The sequence below is a fragment of the Grampus griseus genome, assembly GCF_964374135.1.
Source record: "Grampus griseus genome assembly, chromosome: 14".
Taxonomy (NCBI): domain Eukaryota; kingdom Metazoa; phylum Chordata; class Mammalia; order Artiodactyla; family Delphinidae; genus Grampus; species Grampus griseus.
This window is the reverse complement of record NC_139008.1, coordinates 64,659,364-64,680,264: the sequence shown is the minus strand read 5'-3', so window position 1 is coordinate 64,680,264 and position 20,901 is coordinate 64,659,364. Positions and strand designations below refer to the sequence as shown.

Here is a 20,901-nt window from a genome sequence, read left to right as displayed (position 1 = left end):
GTCTTACAAGTAAATTTAATTAACTCTTTTTTTTTTAATGATTTTAACGTGAGTTTTTTGAACCATGAAAGTAGTAAAAGTTTACTGAGGGTAACTTGAAATTCAGATCAGAGAATTACAAAGAAGAAAATTACCAGTTAGCCAATATTCCTACACCTCAGCAGTATTCACTGTGTATATTTTAGTTGTTCTTCTAGTCCTCTTCACAGAGTATATACAGATAGAAATAGTTAAAACACTCCAGTGTTTTATATATATATACTATAGTGTTTATAGATCTAACACTGTGTATTAGATATATAGTATTATATACACATATATATATCTCACACCCATTCATTCATATGTGGTTAAATATATACTCAATATGTATTATAATAAAAATGAGAGTATACTATTCATAATGTTGGTAGCTGTTTTTTTCCCCCACAATAATATATTATGAACAGTTTTCATCATTAAATAACCTTCTGCAGCATGATTTTTTCATGACTCCATTTGGATGTGCTGTGGTTTAGTTAACTAATGTACTATCACTGTTAAGCATTTAGCTCTTCTATCTTCATTAATATAAATAAAATGCTTTGGCATCCTTGTGTGTAATTAGCTCTGTAAAAAGATTTGTTTCCTTAGACACCTAAAAATGGAATTGCTGAGCCAGAGGATTACACCAGGGTGTCTCAGCCTCAGCGTTATTGACTGTTTGGATGAGATAATTCTGTGTGGGGTGTGGGGCAGGGAGCCGTTTTATGCATTATAGGATGTTTAGTGTCATCCCTGGCCTCTACCCAAAAGGTGCCAGTAGCATATCCTCCCAGTCATGACAATGAAAAATATCTCCAGACATTGCTGAATGTTCCTAGGAGGCTAAATTGCCCCCTACTGAGAATCATTGGGTTGCACAATTTATACTCCATTAGGAGTTTTTGTCCCTGTACCCTCAATAATACTGGATATTACCATTTTTTAATCTTCACATACTAAAAAAAGGGGATTGAGGTAGGAGCAATCAGTAGTATACCCAGCAGTGTATTGTGAGTATATTCTCGTGTATATTCTATAATGTGACTTGTAATATGCCATTATCTAACTCTACTAGGCTCATAGTAAATGCCAGTGTATGTTGTTAATTTCCTAGATTTTTAGGTACTATTAATTTTTGAAGGGAAATATTTTTAGGAAAATGGGTGAGGAAGTTTGATGATTTTTGTTCCAAGTTCTTAATGTGTTTTACCACAATCTCACCAGCATTATACTTAAATATTTTATTTTTACTGATGTAACAAGCTGGACTCACTTTTAAATTGTCAGTAATATTAGAGCATAATTGACCTTATTGTCCCAGAGTGGAACATCGTCTCTCCAGAATGATTATGTAGTTCTTAATCTCCTGCCTTGTGAATGAAACTATTATCTTTATTTTTTGTGTGACTTGATTCCCTCACCTCCTTGGACTCTGTGCTTCTCTCTGTCAGCAGTGAGCCCAAAGAGATAACTGAGAAGTCCAAAACTCCAAGCCGAAGAAACTCCCGAACTGAAGAGCCAGCTGTGGCTTCTGAAAGTGTGGAAAATGGACATCGTAAGCGATCCTCTCGGCCTGCTTCAGCCTCCAGCTCTACTAAAGGTTAGCTGTGGGCTGCAGAGGCTATTTCTGAGTCAAATAGAAGAATAGGGTTCTTATCACAGCAGCAGAGGACTTTGCCCTTCGTCTTTGCTTCTATTCCTCAAATTTTCAAGTTACTTTGACGTCTACTTGCTTGTTTGGTCCTTCCTTTATTTGTTAGTTCATTTAACTATGTGTTTTCTCCGTGTGTGTGTGTGTGTGTGTGTGTGTGTGTGTGTGTGTGTGTGTGTGTGTGTGTGTGTGTGTGTGTGTGTGTGTGTGTGTGTGTGTGTGTGTGTGTGTGTGTGTGTGTGTGCGTGCTTGTGTACAACAGCAGGAAGAACATAACAGGGCAGATTGATTCATGATCACCACTTCAGACAGGTCCTCAGTATGGCCCCACCATCTTTCTGTGTTTTTGTGGTCAACTCTTTTTCCTACTCTCTACTCTTTTTAAACCTCTGGCTCCTATTTTATGTCCTGTTTTTCAGCAGAGACTCTCACCTCTTCAAAGAGAAAACAGAACTCCCTCAACTCTCACTACCAGGACATAAATCTACCAGTGTCCTCTTTTGCTCATACTATAATAGAGCAACTGTCGCTCCTTAAGTCCAAGGCCAATTCCTTCACTTGTGCCTTTGATCCCATCTTCTCTGACCTTACAGAGAATCTTACACAACCAGTTTTCTCTTCTCTATTGACTGCTGTCTCTTTTTTGGATGAACTCTGCCCTTGGCTTCTCTGACCCAGAACTCTCAATAGTTTTCTGTCTACTTCTCTGGCTGTTCCTTCTCAGACTCTGTACACGTTACATTAGATATTGGTCTACTCAAACTTTAATCCTGAGTCACCTTTTCTCTTCAACTTCTATTTTTTCCCTAACTAATCTCATTCATGCCTCCCTTCTTTAGTTATAACCTTTCACAGATGACTCATAAACTTGTTTTCTAACACTATCTATGTAACACTATGTATTAGATATATAGTATATATAGTATATATAGAGAGATCTTAGACAACTCCACATACATCCTTAACAGGACTGCAAACTCAACATGTCTGAAAACAGACCTTTGATTTTTCACCCCTGATGTCAGGTCCTTTGCCGTTGTTCCCGTACTACCATCTATCTGTCCATTAGGCATGTCCTCCTTGACACCTCTCTCCTTCACCTTCACATCCATCACAAAAAGCTGCTGGTTTTATCTCAGATGATTCAAATTCATCCACTTTTCCCCATCTTCACTGCTACCTTGGCTTAAAACCCTTCAATGGTTTACCATTATAATTAGGATTAAAGTCTAAAAGCATCAACATAGACCACAAGGTCCTATCTGGTTTGGCCCCTGTCAACTTCTTCCAGCCTCATTTGACTGCCCTTAGCAACATCCTCTCATCACATGCCATCCTCTCATCACAAGCCTGGGTATATGTGACACGTACTGTAGGGAGTATTCGTCTATCTTCCCTTTCTTCTCCTCATTAACTTCCCACTCTTCCTACTTATCTTAGCTCAGTTGTCACTGCTATGAGGAATCATAGCACCATGTTCTTCTTCATAACACCACAGTTGTAAATTTAGGTCTATTTATGTGGTAGGTAATTAATATACATACTCTGTTAGGGCAGGAGATGTCTGGTTTTGCTCACCACTGTATCCCTGGTGCCTACTGTGGTGCCTAATACAAGAGGAGTACAATCAGTATTTATTAAATTAATAACTATCTATCAACTATTTATTTAAGTACTTACTACATGCTAGGCTCTAGGTAAATAATAGTGAAAAAACAGACAAAAGTCTCTGTCTTCCTCACATCGATTGTATGCTAGCCAGAAAGACTTTAATATTATATGCATTTATGATAGCAAAGTTATATGGTACTACAGGGGCATATATTGGGTTGGCCAAAAAGTTTGTTCAGTTATGTCCGTAAAATGGCTCTAGTAGCATTTAGTTGTCTTTAACTTCATTCGAAACAATTTTGTTAGATTTTATTGTGACAGCTGTCATATCAGCATGCATTTAAAAAAAAACTTACCAAGGGCTTCCCTGGTGGTGCAGTGGTGGAGAGTCCACCTGCGGATGCAGGGGACATGGGTTCGTGCCCCGGTCTGGGAAGATCCCACATGCCACGGAGTGGCTGGGCCCATGAGCCATGGCCGCTGAACCTGCACATCTGGAGCCTGTGCTCCGCCATGGGAGAGGCCACAACAGTGAGAGGCCCGCATACCGCAAAAAAAAAAAAAAAAAAAAAAAACTTACCCAAATTGGTGAATTTTTGTGTAGCCATTTTAATATTGAAGATGGAAGAAAAAAAGCAACATTTTCGGCATATTATGCTTTATTATTTCAAGAAAGGTAAAAACGCAACTGAAACGCAAAAAAAAAGATTCATGCAGTGTATGGAGAAGGTACTGTGACTGATCAAACGTGTCAAAAGTGGTTTGCAAAGTTACATGCTGAAGATTTCTCGATGGACGATGCTCCACGGTCAGGTAGACCAGTTGAAGTTGATAGCGATCAAATTGAGATGTTAATTGAGAACAATCAACGTTATACCACGCAGGAGATAGCCAACATACTCAAAATATCCAAATCACGTGTTGAAAATCATTTGCAGCAACTTGGTTATGTTCATCATTCTGATTTTTGTGTTCCACATTAAGTTGACCAAAAAAAACCCTTCTTGACCATATTTCCACATGCGATTCTCTACTGATCTACTGATTTGTTTTTCAAAACAAATTGTGATGGACAATGAAAAGTGGATACTGTTCAATAATGTGGAATGGAAGAGACTATGGGGCAAGCGAAATGAACCACCACTGACCACACCAGAGGCCGGTCTTCATCCAAAGAAGGTGATGTTGTGTACATGGTGGGGTTGGAAGGGAGTTCTCTATTAAGAGCTCCTTCTGGAAAACCAAACGATTAATTCCAGCAAGTACTGCTCCCAGTTAGACCAACTGAAAGCAGCACTTGATGAAAAGCATCCAGAATTAGTCAACAGAAAACGCATAGTCGGGCTTCCCTGGTGGCGCAGCGGTTGAGAGTCCGCCTGCCGATGCAAGGGACACGGGTTCGTGCCCCGGTCCAGGAAGATCCCACATGCCGCAGAGCGGCTGGGCCCATGAGCCATGGCCGCTGAGCCTGCGCGTCCGGAGCCTGTGCTCCACAACGGGAGAGACCACAACAGTGAGAGGCCCGCGTACCGCAAAAAAAAAAAAAAAAATTAATGTAAAAAAATTTCAATTCCCTGGAATACTGTAAAAGGCACCTAGAACAACAGTTCTTTGCTCAAAAAGATAAAAAGTTTTGAGAAGATGCAATTATGAAGTTGCCTGAAAAATGGCAGAAGTTAGTGGAACAAAACAGTGAATACGTTGTTCAATAAAGTTCTTCGTGAAAATGAAAAATGTGTCTTTTATTTTTACTTAAAGACCGAAGGAACTTTTTGGCCAACCCAATAGCCGAGATGCTTTGTTCCCCTGTCAAGTCAGTGAAGGCTTTCTGGAGAAAATGATGTTTAAGCTGAGACCTGAAGAATGAGGAAGCATTATCCAGGCAAAAGGTATAGCATGTGCAAAGGCCCAGGTCTGAGGGAGGGTATCATTCTCTCAGAAAATGAGCTGAGCTTGAGTAGCTTAGGCTAGGCAAGAGCTGGCATCCTGGCCAAGTGCCTGATATCAGCAGGGCTGCTACGAAACAGTCATGTACCATTAGGATACCAGCCTGAAGACCAGGGCAGGTTGTGGTGCACCAACACCAGACACTGACCTGAGAACTCAGCTGTTGTTGATAGGTCACATTTCTGGGTAGGAATTTCATAATGCCTCACAAGAGCTCCTGGGAGGAGGCCACAGGTCTGCAGATCATGCACAGGTAAAGAAGAGATGTAGAAGTCACCTTGCCTCAGCCTGCCAGAGAGGGGAGAGGATGGGAGGGGCCTTCTTTCCTCTCCAGACATACCATGTACACCACAGCCAGGGTCCTCTTTAGGTATCCCCACTTTGGATGTAGAAGTGGAACCAACAACTTTCTTCTCCCTCCCTGGGAATCATCTCCTAAGCAAAAACCTGTTTGGAAGGAAGCATAAAATGGAAGATTCCTGGAGTTCTATGAGAAAATCTGCTTCCCCTCAATTCTATGTATTCTTTTTCCTAAAGGATCAGGGTCTTCTAGGCTTTAGAATATGGTATGTAGTTATCTTTAAAGCAGGGGGAAAAGTGCTGACCTTTAGAGATGTCATACACCAGCTTTTGGGGAATCTGACTTGAGCCCAGAGCCTCAGGATACTAAAGGTGTCATTTACAGTGCACCAGAAAGAATTAATCTAGCAGCTGGGACAGTTAAGAGATGCCCAAATTAGAGCCACTCTGTAGATAACTGCCAGCCAAGAAAAGATGGAAAGCTGGAACCTGTTTTAGAAGGGGGGTGGGGTGTATAGGCCGTACACATAAACTGGACATTGTCCCAAGGCGATGGTAGTCATGTTGGAATGCCTGCCCCATCCATGCTTTGAGACTTAGCAACTGGCTTAGAAGAGGCCATAATGACTCTCAGGCTTTGTGATATTACATGGAGGGATTCTGGGTAAGTGTCTCCTAGAGGATGTCAGGGTTCTGGCCAGACCCCAGAAATCACAGTCATATCTAGATCTCCACATCAGCCTCAAGCCCTCAGTCTATCAGTCTTTAACTGTTCTAGGGTAAGTTACTTTTAAAATCAGAAATGAATGCTGTAGCTCTTGATTTTTAAGTGTTAGAGCTCTTGGATCCAAATTAAAGAATTAATATGCATATTATTTGGCCTTCTGTGTTGTATCCAAAAATGAACCAAAGTCATAAAATAATTTCCTGTGATTGTATTTGAACCCATACCCAGGGAGTGTCATAAAATATCAAGCTGGCTTCTAAAATGTATGTGTCTCAGGACTTCCCTGGTGGCGCAGTGGTTAAGAATCTGCCTGCCAATGCAGGGCACATGGGGTTTGATCACTGGTCCGGGAAGATCCCACATACTATAGAACAACTAAGCCTGTGCACCACAACTACTGAGCCTGCGCTCTAGAGCCTGCGAGCCACAACTACTGAAGCCCACGTGCCCTAGAGCCCATGCGCCACAACTACTGAGCCCGCGTGTCGCAACTACTGAGCCCACGTGCCGCAACTACTGAAACCCGCGTGCCTAGAGCCCATGCTCCACAACAAGAGAAGCCACCGCAATGAGAAACCCATGCACTGCAACAAAGAGTAGCCCCCGCTCACCACAACTAGAGAAAACCCGCTTGCAGCAATGAAGACCCAGTGCAGCCAATAAATAAATAAATAAATAGATAAATAAATGAAATGTATGTGTCTCGAACTTGTAGACATATATAGTGTTGGGTACCTGAAACATCTTCCTGCAGCATCAGTACTTAAAGTTTTGAAGGGAAAAGAGGGTTTTGCCTTTTCGTACTCTTAAGATTTTGGTCATGTATGCACAAACAATCAGAAACAGTCTGCGTTTTTCATGAGAAAGCTGAGAAATATTATGAGCAGTTTAAAATGAGAAGTATTGGTACTTTTTGTATTGTTGAGAACCAGTAACATTAATCATTCTCCTGCTCTGAGAACGGAGTTTGTTTATATCATGCTAGCCAAGGCCTACTAGACTACCAGATTGGAGCAAGTGGGATGGATGATTTCTGGGCAAGTCCAGGGAGGCCCACTTGGTTGATAGGTCACTCTCTAATCTGTTGTTTTGTTTTTGGTTGGTTTGGTTCTCCCCACTGACCCCCACTGCCCTGCCACTTTTAATTACAGACACAAAAATTGGCTCCCACAAATCAGTGAACTTCTTTTTAAAATTGCACTTGATCAGATGTGTTGTTTATAAATAAGCAAATGAGTACTGCTTCCTGATATGATGAGTTCCCTGTTAACACAGAAATGATTTTTCTAGTTTCCCTTGATATTCTTTAGTCTTCTGTTTATAGTAGTTTGATGTTATATTTTCAACTGGGAGTAAGGATCAGTAGTTAAAAACATGAAGTTCAATGTACAAGTTTGAAACCTGGGAAAATATGCTAATAAGAGGGAGGTTCAGAGCAACCTGTAATCAGCAGCAGCTGTGGGTGTCCCTGGGGTGCCCTAAGATGCCTCTGACAGCAAAGTGGGGTGATAGCTCTGTCCTGTCCACAGCTAGAGACTTGAGAAGCAACAACCTAAAAAAAACAGAGTATACAGATATACTTAAAATGTAAGTGTTATTATTATAGAATAAGCATAATTAGATACATCTTATGGGAGAAATCCCTAAACAGTAACTACCTGAAACTGCACTCTTGTAGCATCATTTAGAAACCAGCCATACAGATTTTGAAAGGAAATTTCCAGAATGTTTTTACAATTAAATAGAAATCTTGGCTAGAAGGAGAACAGTAAAAAGCGTAATGAAGTGAGCAAGGTCAAGGTCAATTTATAAAAATCCTTAGAAGGTAAAGCTCCACGCTACACCACCACTACACCACCCTACACCACCACTGCCACCGCTCACTCTAGTATCTAAAAGACTTTTTTTTTTTTTTTTTTCCCCAGTTTCTAGCACAGATCGCTTGTTTACTCATGGCCTCACTCATTGATTCATCCTCAGAAGCAGAGGCAGCCTGCCAGATGATTGGGTGCTTTAGAGCAGTGACAGATGGGAACAAGCAAGGAAGGAATGGAGGGGGGAGCCTGAGGTGGTTTATTCCCCCACTCCTAACCACTTTTCCCAGCCACACATGTGTTTCTCAGACACACCACTTGATCGTTCATATCACAACCAAGGAGAAGCTCCCAAAGTTGACCTAATTAACAGACATTTTTCTAAGGATGAACACTCAGTCAAGACAAAACCCTGTATGTTTTTGCTGCAAATGACAAATTTGCTACAGTGGAAATGAAGCTTGAGAGTTGGACATAAAGGGCTGATTATGGGGAGTTGTGCGCTATGTGAGACTCTGTTTATTTACATGGAATTAAAATAACACCATTGTCAACATCCTGTCAGATTTACTGTCCTCTGATTAGCAAAAGACTAATGAGTAAATCAGAGAAACTGATTCTACCACCTGGCACAAGCATCATAATCTCCCAGTAAGAGGTATATATTGAAATTTCCACCTATAGAAGCCTAAAAACATGGTACAGGCCACCTCTTGGAAAGTCATCTAGGTTTCACTTCTTAGCTAACAGAGTGACAAAATTTTTGCTTTTTGCTCTACATTTTGAGTCTGGGTTCTCAAAATATGATACAATACAAAAGAGAGAAGAAAAATTACTTAGAATACTGAACCTAACATGCAGCATCAGAGAGTTCAGCCTGGTTTCTAGAAACGGATAAGTTGGATTCATCTTACACATTAATGTGTTAAATAGAAAACATTTTTTTGTCCTTGATAGGAAGTAATTCTAAAACTTTTTTTTCGTTTTAAATCCAAAATGTCTATTATGGAGCAGCATGAAGAATGAGGGTGAATTTTTAAGATCAATATGAGATTTTAAAGAAATGCTTACAGTTGGAGAGCTTCAGGCTATTCATTGTACTTTGCTGTAGAAGCCTTCTGTGTTGAAAAAGTTTTTGAGAGAGTTTATATTTTGAGTTTGAGTTTAAGGCATGAATAATACAAGAGGAATTAAAAGAATTAAAACACACTCCTTCCCTTTTATGTCACTGTTACCCTGTCACTGATATAAACCACTCAGTTCCCACCTCTTCCATGAAGCCTTCAGGCTCACCTGGGCTCAGAGCAGGCTGTGACTTGCTCTGAATTGCTTCCATGCCTTCCATACATACACAGGTATATCCACAGCCTTGATAATACCTGGCTAGGCCATGGTAGACACTTGCTGACCAACGGTCATAGTCATGTTATTTAGAGACTTTGACTATGGCGTGGCAAAAAGAGTTCCTCACTGCAAAACAATGGCTTGGCTCCAGAGGCTGGGTTTTTTTTGTGGCACAATTCACTTACTTGCTTGTAACATCACTTATTGATTTCTCACCAAAAGCACTGTCAGTCTATCCATCATTTCATTGGGTGATGGAAACAGGTGATGGAGATTGTGGGGTTAATTGCCCAGCTAAAGCAGCTCTCCCCATCCTGGCACCTTTTTCATGTATGTTTGCTTCACCTTCCACTACCTGTATAACATTTCCCCAATCGCCAGGCCCTAGTTTACAGGGCCGAGAAGTCTGAGACCCTCTTCACACTGAGTTCCCCTTTTGAGGACCTTAGACTGATTCAGAGTCCAGTAGGGCTCCACTTAGGTCAGCCCTGGTTCCTGTGGACTGTCTAAAAGGCACTGCTATAAAGAAATGCCTCAGCTGAATATGTCCTTCCTTTCTCCCCACAGACATAACCAGTGCGGTGCAATCCAAGCGAAGAAAATCCAAGTAAACAAGCTGAATGACGACTTGATATTTGTAAATGTGTGTGAATTTTACAAAAAGCGATTTTGAGCTGTGACTTTTTAAAATCCATTTCTGTACAGTTAGTTATTTTAATAATGTGGTCCTTTTCCTGGTCCCTGCAACCTGTTTCATAAAGTGCAATGGGGAAAGCAGAGTTGTTGAACCCTTTTGGTGTTGCAAGATGAAGTTGAAGGTTTCTAAAATGTTGCCATGTATTGAGAGGAGCTAATGTGATTATGTTAATAGTTTTCACATTTCCTAAGCAGCCTAGAGTACAGGGTGAGCATTTTTAGATCTTCTAATGATGTATTGTGCTGTGGAAGTACTGTGTGTGAATAGCAGTAGTGGGGCAAAAGGAATCTTCTCATTTGGAAATGTTGTAAATAATTTTATTATATAGTGTTTTGGATGTATTTGTTGTAGAAATGGACCAGTGAATAAAGAGAATCTAAGGGTTTGTACAATGTGAAATACTGAATGTGTTAAATAAATGTCTTTGTCCTAGAACATAAACGTATGTTATTGGTAAGGGATTATTGGGTAAGCAAGCTCTTTCTTTGGACCATAAATGAATAGGAACAGCCTTCTTTGTGAATTAGAATCCCATCATGTCCTCATTACACTTGAGTTGCCCACCTGGCAAGTTGTGGAAAATGTACCTACTTATTCACTCAACTCATTCTCTTGGCTTTGAAGAAACTAGCTCTTTTCAGCACTATACCAGGCACTTTGATATTGATCAGATTTCTTTTGGTTGCAAAATGACAGAATCAACTTAGAGAGGATCAAAGGTCACCCAGGATTTTCTGGAGACAGGAAGCCGTCAGCAAACCAGATGGCACTCTTCTCTACCTCATTCATCTGCTTCTCCATGCACATGATGGATTGCTCCAAAACTACTATGTTTATACCTCCTCCATTCAAGAGATAAGCCCAGACTGACCAGCAAGATTTTTTGTAACAGCATCAAGAATCTAGCCCAGTTTAGGTCAGGTTTCTAACTTCAGTCCATGTCCGTGGTTAAATGGAGCAGCTCCCAAATAAAAGTTGTCATTTTGCATTATGTACTTCAGAGATATCCACTATGTTCCACTCTTTGGCTGCCCTGTTTCTCATCTGCATCAGGCCTGGGGTGACTCATCAGTGTGCCTAGGTTTTTCCCTTTCCTGGCTCTGTTCTTACCTTAAAAATTGTGGTCTCAAAAAAAAAAAAAATTGGGGTCTCCAAACCAGCTGCTTCTGCCCCTACCCTACCCCCAACATTCAGGGGACTTTAGTGCTTGGGGTCCTGTCTTTATCTTGGTCTGGGCCCCAGCCTTCTGCCGTGTCTCCTACAGCTAGACATATACTCCATCCCTTCCCCTTCAGGGGCTCCATAACCCAGTGCCTGAGACCAAAAGGTTGAATTGATGATTCTCATGCTCTTATTTTCCTTTTTTTAAATGTGTCTTGCATTATAAGGATTCTCTAAAAGTAGTTATTTCTGAGTCACCCCCCATTGTCTGGCTCTGTTACCAGCAAGCTTATCTACCCTCTTCCTTCCCTGTATGACACACGCACAACCAGAACCAAAGCCAGCCTAACAACACCCTAAGCCAATACTGTGTTTGAGATTGCAAAGTGCTTCTCCTACTTTAGCTGTACTCAGGAAGAAAGCATAATGTGCTTTAAATAGATTTTTATTTGTTTTTCTTTATATTAACTTTTTCTCCCATAGAGGAATAACATTACAGTCTAACAATCAGAATCCTGTTACACACATACACAGGCATGCCACGTGAGCAGGCTGAGGCGGTTGTGTCCTTGAGTCTGTCAACATGTCATAACATGGTCAACCAGAGTCTCCTCTTTTCAGCCAGTCTCAACACAAAACACCCAAGAGGGACGCACTCATCTTACTGGTTCCATTTGGAACTAGGCAGCAGGGCAAGAGGGAAGATATAAGGGGCCATGTTATGTCTGCCTTCAGTCCCCTCACATAAAGCCACATGGATCTGAGGAGTCATCCAAGAGCTCTGGTGGGGTCCTCAACGCACCTAACATTATGGGTCAGAGCAAACTCAAGGTTCCAGGTGGGGGCCGGGGAGCAAGCATACTCCAAAACAGCAGCAAACCGCATTCATACACAGATGGGACCCTGATGGGGCCAGACTGCAAAGGCTGGAAATGACACCCAGTTTGAAGAGAGATGTATTGGAGAATCACTGGAAGTTGTCCTTTGATGTAATTGGGACTCACTCTAGAAATAGGGGTCCCTCTCACATACTCAGTTTTGGCAAAGCGCTGGTAGTCTTGACGTTAAGTAATGCAGTCTGGAACAAACTTCTACAGGGTCTCTGAAACATCAGTAAAGACAGACTCTCTAACCTCCTCCTGTCTAAGGTTGCATAGGACTTTGTGAATTCTGGTTCCCTCATGTATTCAAGTTCTGTGGTTTAAAAAAAAATCCTGAAGCATGCTCAAGGTGAAAGGCACATACACAGTCAATACAGTATGACGAGTTCTGCTGCTTCAGGAGTCAGACTAGCAGGAGACCAAACTAGTGTTGGCTCTTAGAAATCTATACACAATTAAAATATTGTCACACTCAAATGCTACAGAATCTATAGGAAAGTACAAAAACATGAGCCTTGCAACCAGCCAGGTGATGATGTTGGAGGGTTCTAGAACTACAGGAGCCTCCAGAAATACGGGTACGGTAGGGGCCTTTTGAAATTTGAGCCAAATGCCCTATAACTCACTTTTCCCCCACAGAAGGATCGTGAGCACTGCCCAGAACTGAGCCTAGGCTCCAGCTGGCAGCAAAGGAGTAGGCAAGAAGAGTTGGAGGGAGTTTCAGCTCTTGGAAGTGCTGAAGACCCTAAGCTGGCTGTGAAGTAACCAAGGAGTAGCTGGAAGAATAAAAGGGACTAGGTCGTAACTGAAGGAGAACCTTGGAGAGAGGAGCAAGGTTGTCAACTACTAGGGCCCTAGTGGATCAGCATGGGGAATTTGATCTGCTCTTACTGTAAATTTGGCTTATTCCCTTGGATAGGAGACCCCAACAGGGCTTTCTCTGTCCCTATCCAAGCATCCATGGGGCTACCCCCTCCCTTATCCATACACCCCACTGGAGACCTAGGGTTATAGGGCCAGGGAGGGCAGCTGCCTTTGCCCGCATGGGGTTGCAGAGTTTTCTGTAAGCCTCAGCTTGGCTGTGAGGCCTAGAAACCTAGAATTGAAGGGAAAGACCTGTGTTAGTGTGTAATAGGAAATCTTAAAGGTTTCAAGGAAGAAAGAGCACACACTAGAAAAGGACAGAAAGAGGAAAGGGGAAGCAACTCGGGGCATCCCAAGAGGCTGTTGCTGGTGTCTGAGCCCAAAAGTCAATCCCACTGTGAGAAGGGGAAAGCCCCTGTTCCCTTTGTCTCACCCAGATATTCAGGTTCCCTCTTCCAGGTACTTACTGGAGGAGAAGGGAAGGGGAACCATAGGGTACCCATTTCCCCCCAGCAGCCTAGAAAGGAAGAGAGCCCTGGGAAAGAAAATGAAGAGAGGCTCCCCTAAAGGCCCTGAACCTGGACAGGGACTATTTGGGGATTGTGGCAGTGGGGTTCCTGGCCTCCTACTCAGGAGTGTTTATTAGCCATCCTGGCAGAGTATGAAATACAAGGCCAGAGGCAAGATGAAGGCTAGCTGCCATTCCTTGGTTGGCTTCACCCCACAGCTTGTCCTCCCCAGCATCATCATTCTGCATTCTTATCCTGGGGTGTGTCCTTCTCCTGCCTAGAATCCCTCTGGCCTGCATCTCTCCTAAGCTAGTTCTAGCACCTTGGGGCATGTGAACAGATGTCTAGGATGGCAGGGCCTTGCCCAGCCTTTACTGCTGGGTTGATGTGGGTAGGGCAGCAAGGTACTAACTAAGCCTTTCAGATACAGGGCCCGGCAGAGGGGTTGATTTCAGGAAGAGATTTGGGAGGTGGCATTGTAGAAAAGTGATGTGGGCTCCAGCTTGAGAGCAGGGCTTGGCCTCTCTGAGTAAGCACCATGCCAGCCCCCATTGTGCCCTGCTCCCTACAGCATCTTAACCTGTCTGTCCTGTCTACATTTTCAATAGGTTTCCTCTTTTCCTCGATTCCCTCCACCTTCTCCCTCTAACTCACATCTCACAGTCCTTTCCCACATACCTTACCTTTCCATACCTAGGCAACTCCAAGGAGCCCAGCCCCCAGAGGAGAGGGAAGGGGAAGACTAAAGGCAGAACCCTTTAGTCTCAGTGGGAGAATTACTGGGAATGAGTAATAAGGGAGCAGGAGTGAATGCAGTGCCAAACATTAGATAGACTGAGGCTTGTAAAGTGGGAGCTGAAGGTAGGGAATGAGCCAGAAATGAAACTGGAAGAAGACACTCTCAGAAATAGGAGTGGGCCAGAGTAGAGGACCGGAGGGCAGGGATGGAGAATGTCAGGGCAAAGATCAGGATGGGAACCGACGGAGTGTCGGCGGTGGGGGAGATGGAGCATTAGATGCCAGAAGGGGCCAGAAGGTGGGAGGGTGAAGGGAGAGGGGGAGGTTCAGAGGCAGATTAGAGGATCAGAGATAGGGAAATAGAAGGAGTAGGAGAGAGAGAGAGAGAGTGAGGCTATCACCCCCACCTCACACACTTAAGAAGGGAGGTTGTGGTGTCCAGCCCGAAGTGGGCTGCAGGCGCCCCTCAAGCAGCACACTGGCTGCGGCGGAGGGGCTGGATAAGGGTCGGGAGTCAGCGAGGGATTTGCGGCACGGCCGGCGGAAGCTCAGTAGTTGAACTGGCGCTGGCACGGCTGGTAGACAAAGCTGCCCTGGTGCTTGGGCCGGCGCGGACGGCTCTCGCGGGCGCGGTTCTGCCGTTGCACCACCTTGGCGCTCAGAGCGTGGCGCTCGGCCCGCTGCCGGGCCCGCTGCAGGCGCCGCGCCTGGCCCGCCTTCTCCAGCAGTGTGGCCCGCGCCGGCAGAGGGGCGGCGTGGTGCAGGGCCCGGGGTTCACGGCGAGCAGGCGCCAACTCCCTGAGGGGACAGAGCGAGGCAGTCAGGGCTAGACAAGTCGTGGGGGACGGAGGAGAGCGCTGGCACTTCCCACCCTGTCCCCGCACCCTCGCACGATTTGGTCTCTGTTCCTAGCGGGGCGCACAATGCCCTTCTTGTGGGTACCAACCATTCCTCCAAGCCAACCTGGAGATGCCTACCGTCTCAGCGATCCCAAGCCTCGAAGCTCTCTCTCAAGCCCCGCCCTAGCCACGAAGCCACGCCTCTCCCTATCTCAAAGCCCCGCCCCTTTACCTTCAGGCCTAGCTTCATTCCGGCCCATGGGCCCCGCCCTTTGCCTCGAAGACCCGCCTCTAAAGGCCCCGCCCCGGCACTGCCAGGGGGTCTCCTGGGCTCGCTCCTGCAGCGGGGACCCTAACCTCCAAGACAAGCTTCTCTAGGCCTCCAGGCTCCGCCCCCGGCCGGCTCACCCGTCGCTAAGGTCTCCGTCTGGCAGGGCGGCGTCAGGGTGCGGGGAAGGAGGTCCCGGCTCCAGCACTATGGTGCTGCCGGTCACGTAAACGGACATGCTGGGGTGCTCGATGAGGAGGTCCTCCAGGGGGCTGCTCTGGAGGCGGGCAGGCCCGAGCCCAGGCCCTTCTGCAGTAAAACAGGCCGGAGGGGTAACAAACCAGCTCTCATCCATCAAGGAGGGTGCGGGCGGAGGGCGGCCCGCAGGGGCCGGGGCGGCCCCGGGGCTGGGTGGAGCTGTGAAGCTGTCTACGTGGCGCGGGAGGGGGAGCCATGCGGAGGAGGGGGCGCAGCAGGGAGGGACACACACACACACACACACACACACACACACACACACACACCGGACACAATGGGGCAGGGAGAGAAAGGGCATCGTTAGTCCGACACGCAGCCCCGCCCACCATACCCAATGGGCATCCACAGTCTCGACCTGCTGCCCTAGGGCGCGTGAGGTGTGGACTCCAACACTGTACCGCCAGGAGATGGCCCCAGCTTGCATGAGATGGGGCCCTGTTACCCTCCACCTCCAATATTACTGCCTCAGCCCCAATTTGCCCAGTAGGCCCGGGGGAACTCCCCAACCCCTTAGCAGCTCCCTGCTCAACTGCTTGGCCACTTGCCCTAATGACGACTTCACAGGCCCAGGAGTCAGTCCTGGCCCCAGACTCGGGCCTCACCCGCCAGGTCAATAATGAGCCAGCCATCCACTTCATCCTCCTCAGAGACGAAGGCTCGAGGGCAGTCGGGGTCCTCGGGGGGCGCCGGGGAGCTGAAGAAGAGGCTGGTGAGGCGCTGGAGCATGATGGGGGAGTGAAGAGGCCTCAGGGGGCTGCCCTATGGCAGTGCAGAAACCTGGGAGGTAGAGAGGAGTCAGAGGCACCACAGACTGGTCTCCCCATTGTGGCTGGGGATACCTCCCCCAGCCCCCGGAAGGGTACAACAAGGATGCGTGGGAAAGCTTTCTCGTGTGTGTCTGTGTGTGTGTGTGTCTGTGTGTGTGTATTTGTGTGTGTTTGTGTTCCCTTTCTGGTAAGTCAGCCTGCCTTCAAGCTTTTGTTTTCTGTATGACCTTAGAAGTTATTTAACTTACCTGTGCTTTAGTTTTCTCATCTGTCAAATGGCAAGGATAATAGTATCCTCCTCTCAGCCCTTAAAGGAATTAAATGAGCTAATAATAGTATCCTCTCTGGGCTCTCATAAGAATTAAATGAGCTAAATACAAAGTGCTCAGAACAGCACCTGGGCACAGAGTAAGCATTCAATAAACTAAGCAACTAGTTTATTATTAATAATTATTAATATTGTTGCATGCTCTAGGAGTGATATATATGACCAGACTCTGTCGGGGAATGTTCCCCAGAGGATTGGACATCCAGCCTGGACCTTGAAGGGTAAAAATAGTTCTCCAAGCAAGGAAGAAATCGCCCAGTATTGTGATTATTTATCATCACCATCATCATCGTCATCATCATCATCATATAGCTAACATTCATGTGCCAAGTACTATACTAAGCACTTTACCTATATTACCTCATGTAATCCCCATGATTACTCTAGGAAGTGGGTATAATTATTATCCCTTTTTTGTGTGTGTGTGGTACGCGGGCCTCTCACTGTTGTGGCCTCTCCCATTGCGGAGCACAGGCTCTGGACGCGCGCAGGCTCAGCGGCCATGGCTCACGGGCCCAGCCGCTCTGCGGCATGTGGGATCTTCCCAGACCAGGGCACAAACCCATGTCCCCTGCATCAGCAGGCGGACTCTCAACCACTGCGCCACCAGGGAAGCCCCTATCCCTTTTTTATAGGTGAAGAAACTGAGGCTCAGAGACGTAAGATAATTGGCCCAAAATCTCAAAGCTAGTAAGACACAGAGGATTTTAACCCGTGCAGATTCCAGATCACTATACTCCATTGCCTTTGCTGGGTATCTGTCTGGATTAGGCATTTTTAACTTAGTGGCCTGGGGCCATGGTCCATGTGTATTTTTCTGAAAAGAAGGACCTTGGTTTTCATCATGATTTCCTAAACAGCGGTCCTTGACCCCAGAGATTAAGAACCACTACTTGAGTCTGTGTGGCTTGAAAAGTGCTCCCTAGCAGAAATCCCACAGAACAGCTACCATCCTCACCCTGTGATCGCATAGGCCTCAATTGTGTCTGTCAGATGAAGATCCTATTCCCACAGGCCCTCCCCCCTCTTACTCCCTATTCCCAAGCTCCTGCTCAAGGGCAGCATCCCTGGCTAGGAGGAAGAAGATCAGGTTGCCTGGCCCCAGGGAGACAGCAGGTCAGTGGGAGGTGATGATGGAGGGAGGGAGCTATCAGACCCCAGGAGCCCTTAAGTATGAGGACTGAGGGTTTGACCAGGACTCAAGCCCTCAATCAGTCCTTCACTCAGTGAAGATGAGGAAGGAGACCCCCTGCTCCAGGAATGTAAACACCAAGCCTACCTCAGGACTAGACCTGGGCTAGGGGCTGCTGGCCAGGCCCCCTGGATGTCCCTGGAGCTTGACTCTCCACATGTCCCCGAAGATAGCCAACAGTTAGTTTTGCTACTCAGCCACTTGTCACCTTCCTCTAAGGATGTTTCCACACTTTCTATAAAACTCCCTGGGGGCATGTCCACACTTCCATTCCCTGGAGGCATTCTACTCTTATTGCTAACCCACCTGGGGTATTTCTTATGGTTGTTGCTACCTCTCCCGATCCCTGGGTATATTTTCACACTTGCCACAGAATCACCTAAACTCTATGCCCTGAGAGTACTTATACATTTTGCAGATCCACGGTGGGCTCCAGAAGAAAGTGCTGCCTGGGTATTGGCCTCCCTGGTGGTAGATCTTCCGGGATTATGAAAGGTTGGGCCACTCTCAACCAGTGCCTGCCCAGCACAAGCCACATATCCCAGCCCATCTGTAGCCACAGGGAGTTAGTGACTCAGTTACCAAAAATCCAGAGAGTTTGGCCCCTCCTGAAGGAAGGGAAGACTGGGGCCTTGTTGAGGCACACCCTCTTTCCAAGGACCTACTGCTTCACTGAGAAAATGAAAAGGAAGTTAATAGGTGTTTCAGGAGACATGATATTCACCCAGCCCATTTTGCGAGCTGAGGATCAGAGGACATAAATCTACCCAAAGACACATGGCTAGATGGTGGCAGAGCAGGCCTAGCCCCAGGTCACTGAGCATTCAGTCCAGAGTGAACACAGTCAGGAAGCCCTCAGTAAACAACCCCCCAAAATATAATGATGCAGGGGACACGGGGAAGTCAGACAGGAGTCAGACTTTGATCAGGTCACTGCCTCTCTCAGCTATAAAAGGGTCTGAGGTTCCTGGCACCAAGATTCATCCTGCATTTTCCAGAGCACCCACTGTGTACCAGAGTCTACTCTGGGCCTCCTCAAATTACAAACAGATTGAGGTAAGGGAGGCTTAGGGTGGGGGAAGCTCCCTGCCTGAGGTCACAGAGAAAGTCAGTGACAGAGCCAGAACTGACAACCTCACCAGCCAGCCAGTGGCTGCCTCCTCTCATGACCACTAAGGGAGGCTCCCAGGATTTTTCTTTCCCAGCCCTGACAGTTCCTGGTTCTTACATTCCCAGCTCTGCTCCAGGGAGAACCGTTCCCATTAATAACTATAGCAGCTGTGCCCAGAATAACACTGGGGCCCCCAAGCCACCTCTACCCCATCCAGGCCATCCTTGAGCAAAGTCTAGGCTGGGATGGGACTGCTGGTCCAGCCCGTAGGCCCATCTATTTGGAAAGTCGGAGGCTCTCCTTCTCCCACTCCTTCTCTGGTCCCTCTCTGTGAGCAGAGAGGAGCAGCACAAGCCTTGTAGTCCCTAGCACTAGGCCAGGTCAGTCCTCTCTAGCTGACAACTCTGGGGCTGGGAGGTGAAGAAGAGCCAAACAGAGGGAACTCTCACCTCCACTCCATCCCAACATCGGAGACACCCTGAGGCAGGCATTGCCTCACAATTTCTGTGGTCAGAACAGCTAGGAGGCAGTGATTTTATTGGGCTTGGCAACTCCAAAGAACAGAGTGAGTGTCAGGGCCTCAAAAGGGGACCCAATCTCCAGAGACCTCCTGGGAAAAGATCCAGGAGTGAGGAAACCTAGGAGCTCTATCAAATTTAAATGGTGCTTAGCCCAAGGTAGAGTCTTCAGTGGAAGGAGGATGTGTAACTTGTTACTTGTAATGAGCTCCTACTAGCTATGTGCCCATGGCTAATGCATCTGCTACTCACTAGGTAGGCATGACTCTAACTGGTTGCATGACTTCGAGTAAGCTATTTCCCCTCTCAGCGCCTCAGTTTCCCTTCCATGAAATGGGGTCTAAGACCCCTCGTTTGGGGGCTGGGAATGACGTCAGCTAAGGCGCTTCTCACATGTCAGGGATTCGGAGAAAGTTATGATGTTAGTCCCAGGGGTGCAGAACCTGGAGCCAGAGGGAGGGGGTTGTATCACCATCTGGCGCTGCCCCAGTGACCTGGAGCCGAAGCTTCAGGGGCCCCTGAACTCCTGACAACCCCCTCCCCCCAACCTAGACCCAGTAGCGCCTTCGGAACCTCTCTCAAGTCGCAAGAAGAAAGTAGGGGATCAGAGGCTTGACCCCAGCTCCTGGATTAGCCCAGGAAACTGGAGGACCCTCTGGTCCCGCTGCCTTTCAGCGTCACTCACCCATAGGCGCAGCCCCGACCCAGCGCCCAACGGGTCACCGGAGGACAAGCGACCTGAGCCGAGAGGCGGGGAGAGGGGCGGTGCCGGCCTTGGTGACGTCTCAATGTCATATGCAAATCGAGAGACGTCATGGTCTACCGGGCTTGCGGCAGCCAATCCGGAGACGGGAATGCAGCCCCGGAGGCCGCCGGCGGAGACAGACAAAGACCCGGGAGCTGGGGGCGCGGGGTGTGTCCCCAGACTCCGGGAGCCCCCTGGCCAAAGCGGGTCGGAACTCACCTGGGGACTGGGGCGGTGCGGCAGGCGGAGGTGGCGCTGAGGTAGTTGTGAGGCGGGGCGTCCCGGAGTCGGCGGCTGATCACAGGCGCGGCCGCATCGCGGGGGCTGGGCGGGAAGGCGGCTGGGGTACGTGTCGGACGCTCAGGGCTGCTGCGCTCGCCCGCGGGGCTTTGAGTCTGTGCAGCCGCCGCTGCTGTGCTCACGGCACAAATTGGAACGTTCAAACAGCTGATTGTGATGTCACAAAGGGGCCCGCCCGCCTCGCGTCACCGACCGGCGGAGCAGCGGCCAATCCCGTGTTGCGGATCCCCCCTCCCCGCCTCCTCCACGGTTCGCTGGCTAGTGGCTCCCTCCCCGGGATCCCGACTCCGATCCTAGGGGCGGCGGC

The 20,901-nt window shown here is 47.0% G+C and overlaps 2 protein-coding genes across 6 annotated transcripts in view; one reads left to right on the top strand and one right to left on the bottom strand.

The window, feature by feature from the left end:
• NCOA6 (nuclear receptor coactivator 6) overlaps positions 1 to 10,515 on the top strand; it is a 97,205-nt gene extending 86,690 nt beyond the window's left edge. For 2 of the 4 annotated variants that reach the window (XM_082670247.1, XM_082670250.1), the window contains 2 exons: positions 1,476 to 1,624; positions 9,986 to 10,515. In XM_082670247.1, coding sequence (XP_082526373.1) covers positions 1,476 to 1,624; positions 9,986 to 10,029 — 193 coding nt within the window. In that variant the 3' untranslated portion in view covers positions 10,030 to 10,515. Of the gene's footprint in view, positions 1 to 1,475; positions 1,625 to 9,985 lie in introns of those variants that run through there. The other 2 variants (XM_082670248.1, XM_082670249.1) reach the window with 2 other exon arrangements.
• A 1,796-nt stretch (positions 10,516 to 12,311) lies between these two features.
• Positions 12,312 to 20,696, bottom strand: TP53INP2 (tumor protein p53 inducible nuclear protein 2). Of its 2 annotated transcripts, none has more exons than XM_082671228.1 (4): positions 20,514 to 20,696; positions 16,236 to 16,410; positions 15,516 to 15,804; positions 12,312 to 15,066 (listed from the first exon to the last, which is right to left on the bottom strand). In XM_082671228.1, the coding sequence occupies exons 2-4, from the start codon at positions 16,357 to 16,359 to the stop codon at positions 14,817 to 14,819; spliced, it is 663 nt and encodes a 220-aa protein (XP_082527354.1). In that variant the 5' UTR covers positions 16,360 to 16,410; positions 20,514 to 20,696; the 3' UTR covers positions 12,312 to 14,816. The 2 variants fall into 2 exon arrangements, with proteins under 2 accessions (XP_082527354.1, XP_082527355.1); XM_082671229.1 differs by lacking the exon at positions 20,514 to 20,696 and adding an exon at positions 20,235 to 20,288.
• Between the last annotated feature and the right edge of the window lie 205 nt (positions 20,697 to 20,901).

Bases quoted from the DNA above. Each gene is read 5' to 3' on its own strand.
- TP53INP2 (XM_082671228.1), bottom strand. From the start codon at position 16,359: ATGCTCCAGCGCCTCACCAGCCTCTTCTTCAGCTCCCCGGCGCCCCCC. The intron at 15,805-16,235 runs GTGAGGCCCGAG...CGCGCCACGTAG, and splicing joins GCTCATTATTGACCTGGCGG to ACAGCTTCACAGCTCCACCC. The intron at 15,067-15,515 runs GTGAGCCGGCCG...CTGTCCCCTCAG, and splicing joins GACGGAGACCTTAGCGACGG to GGAGTTGGCGCCTGCTCGCC.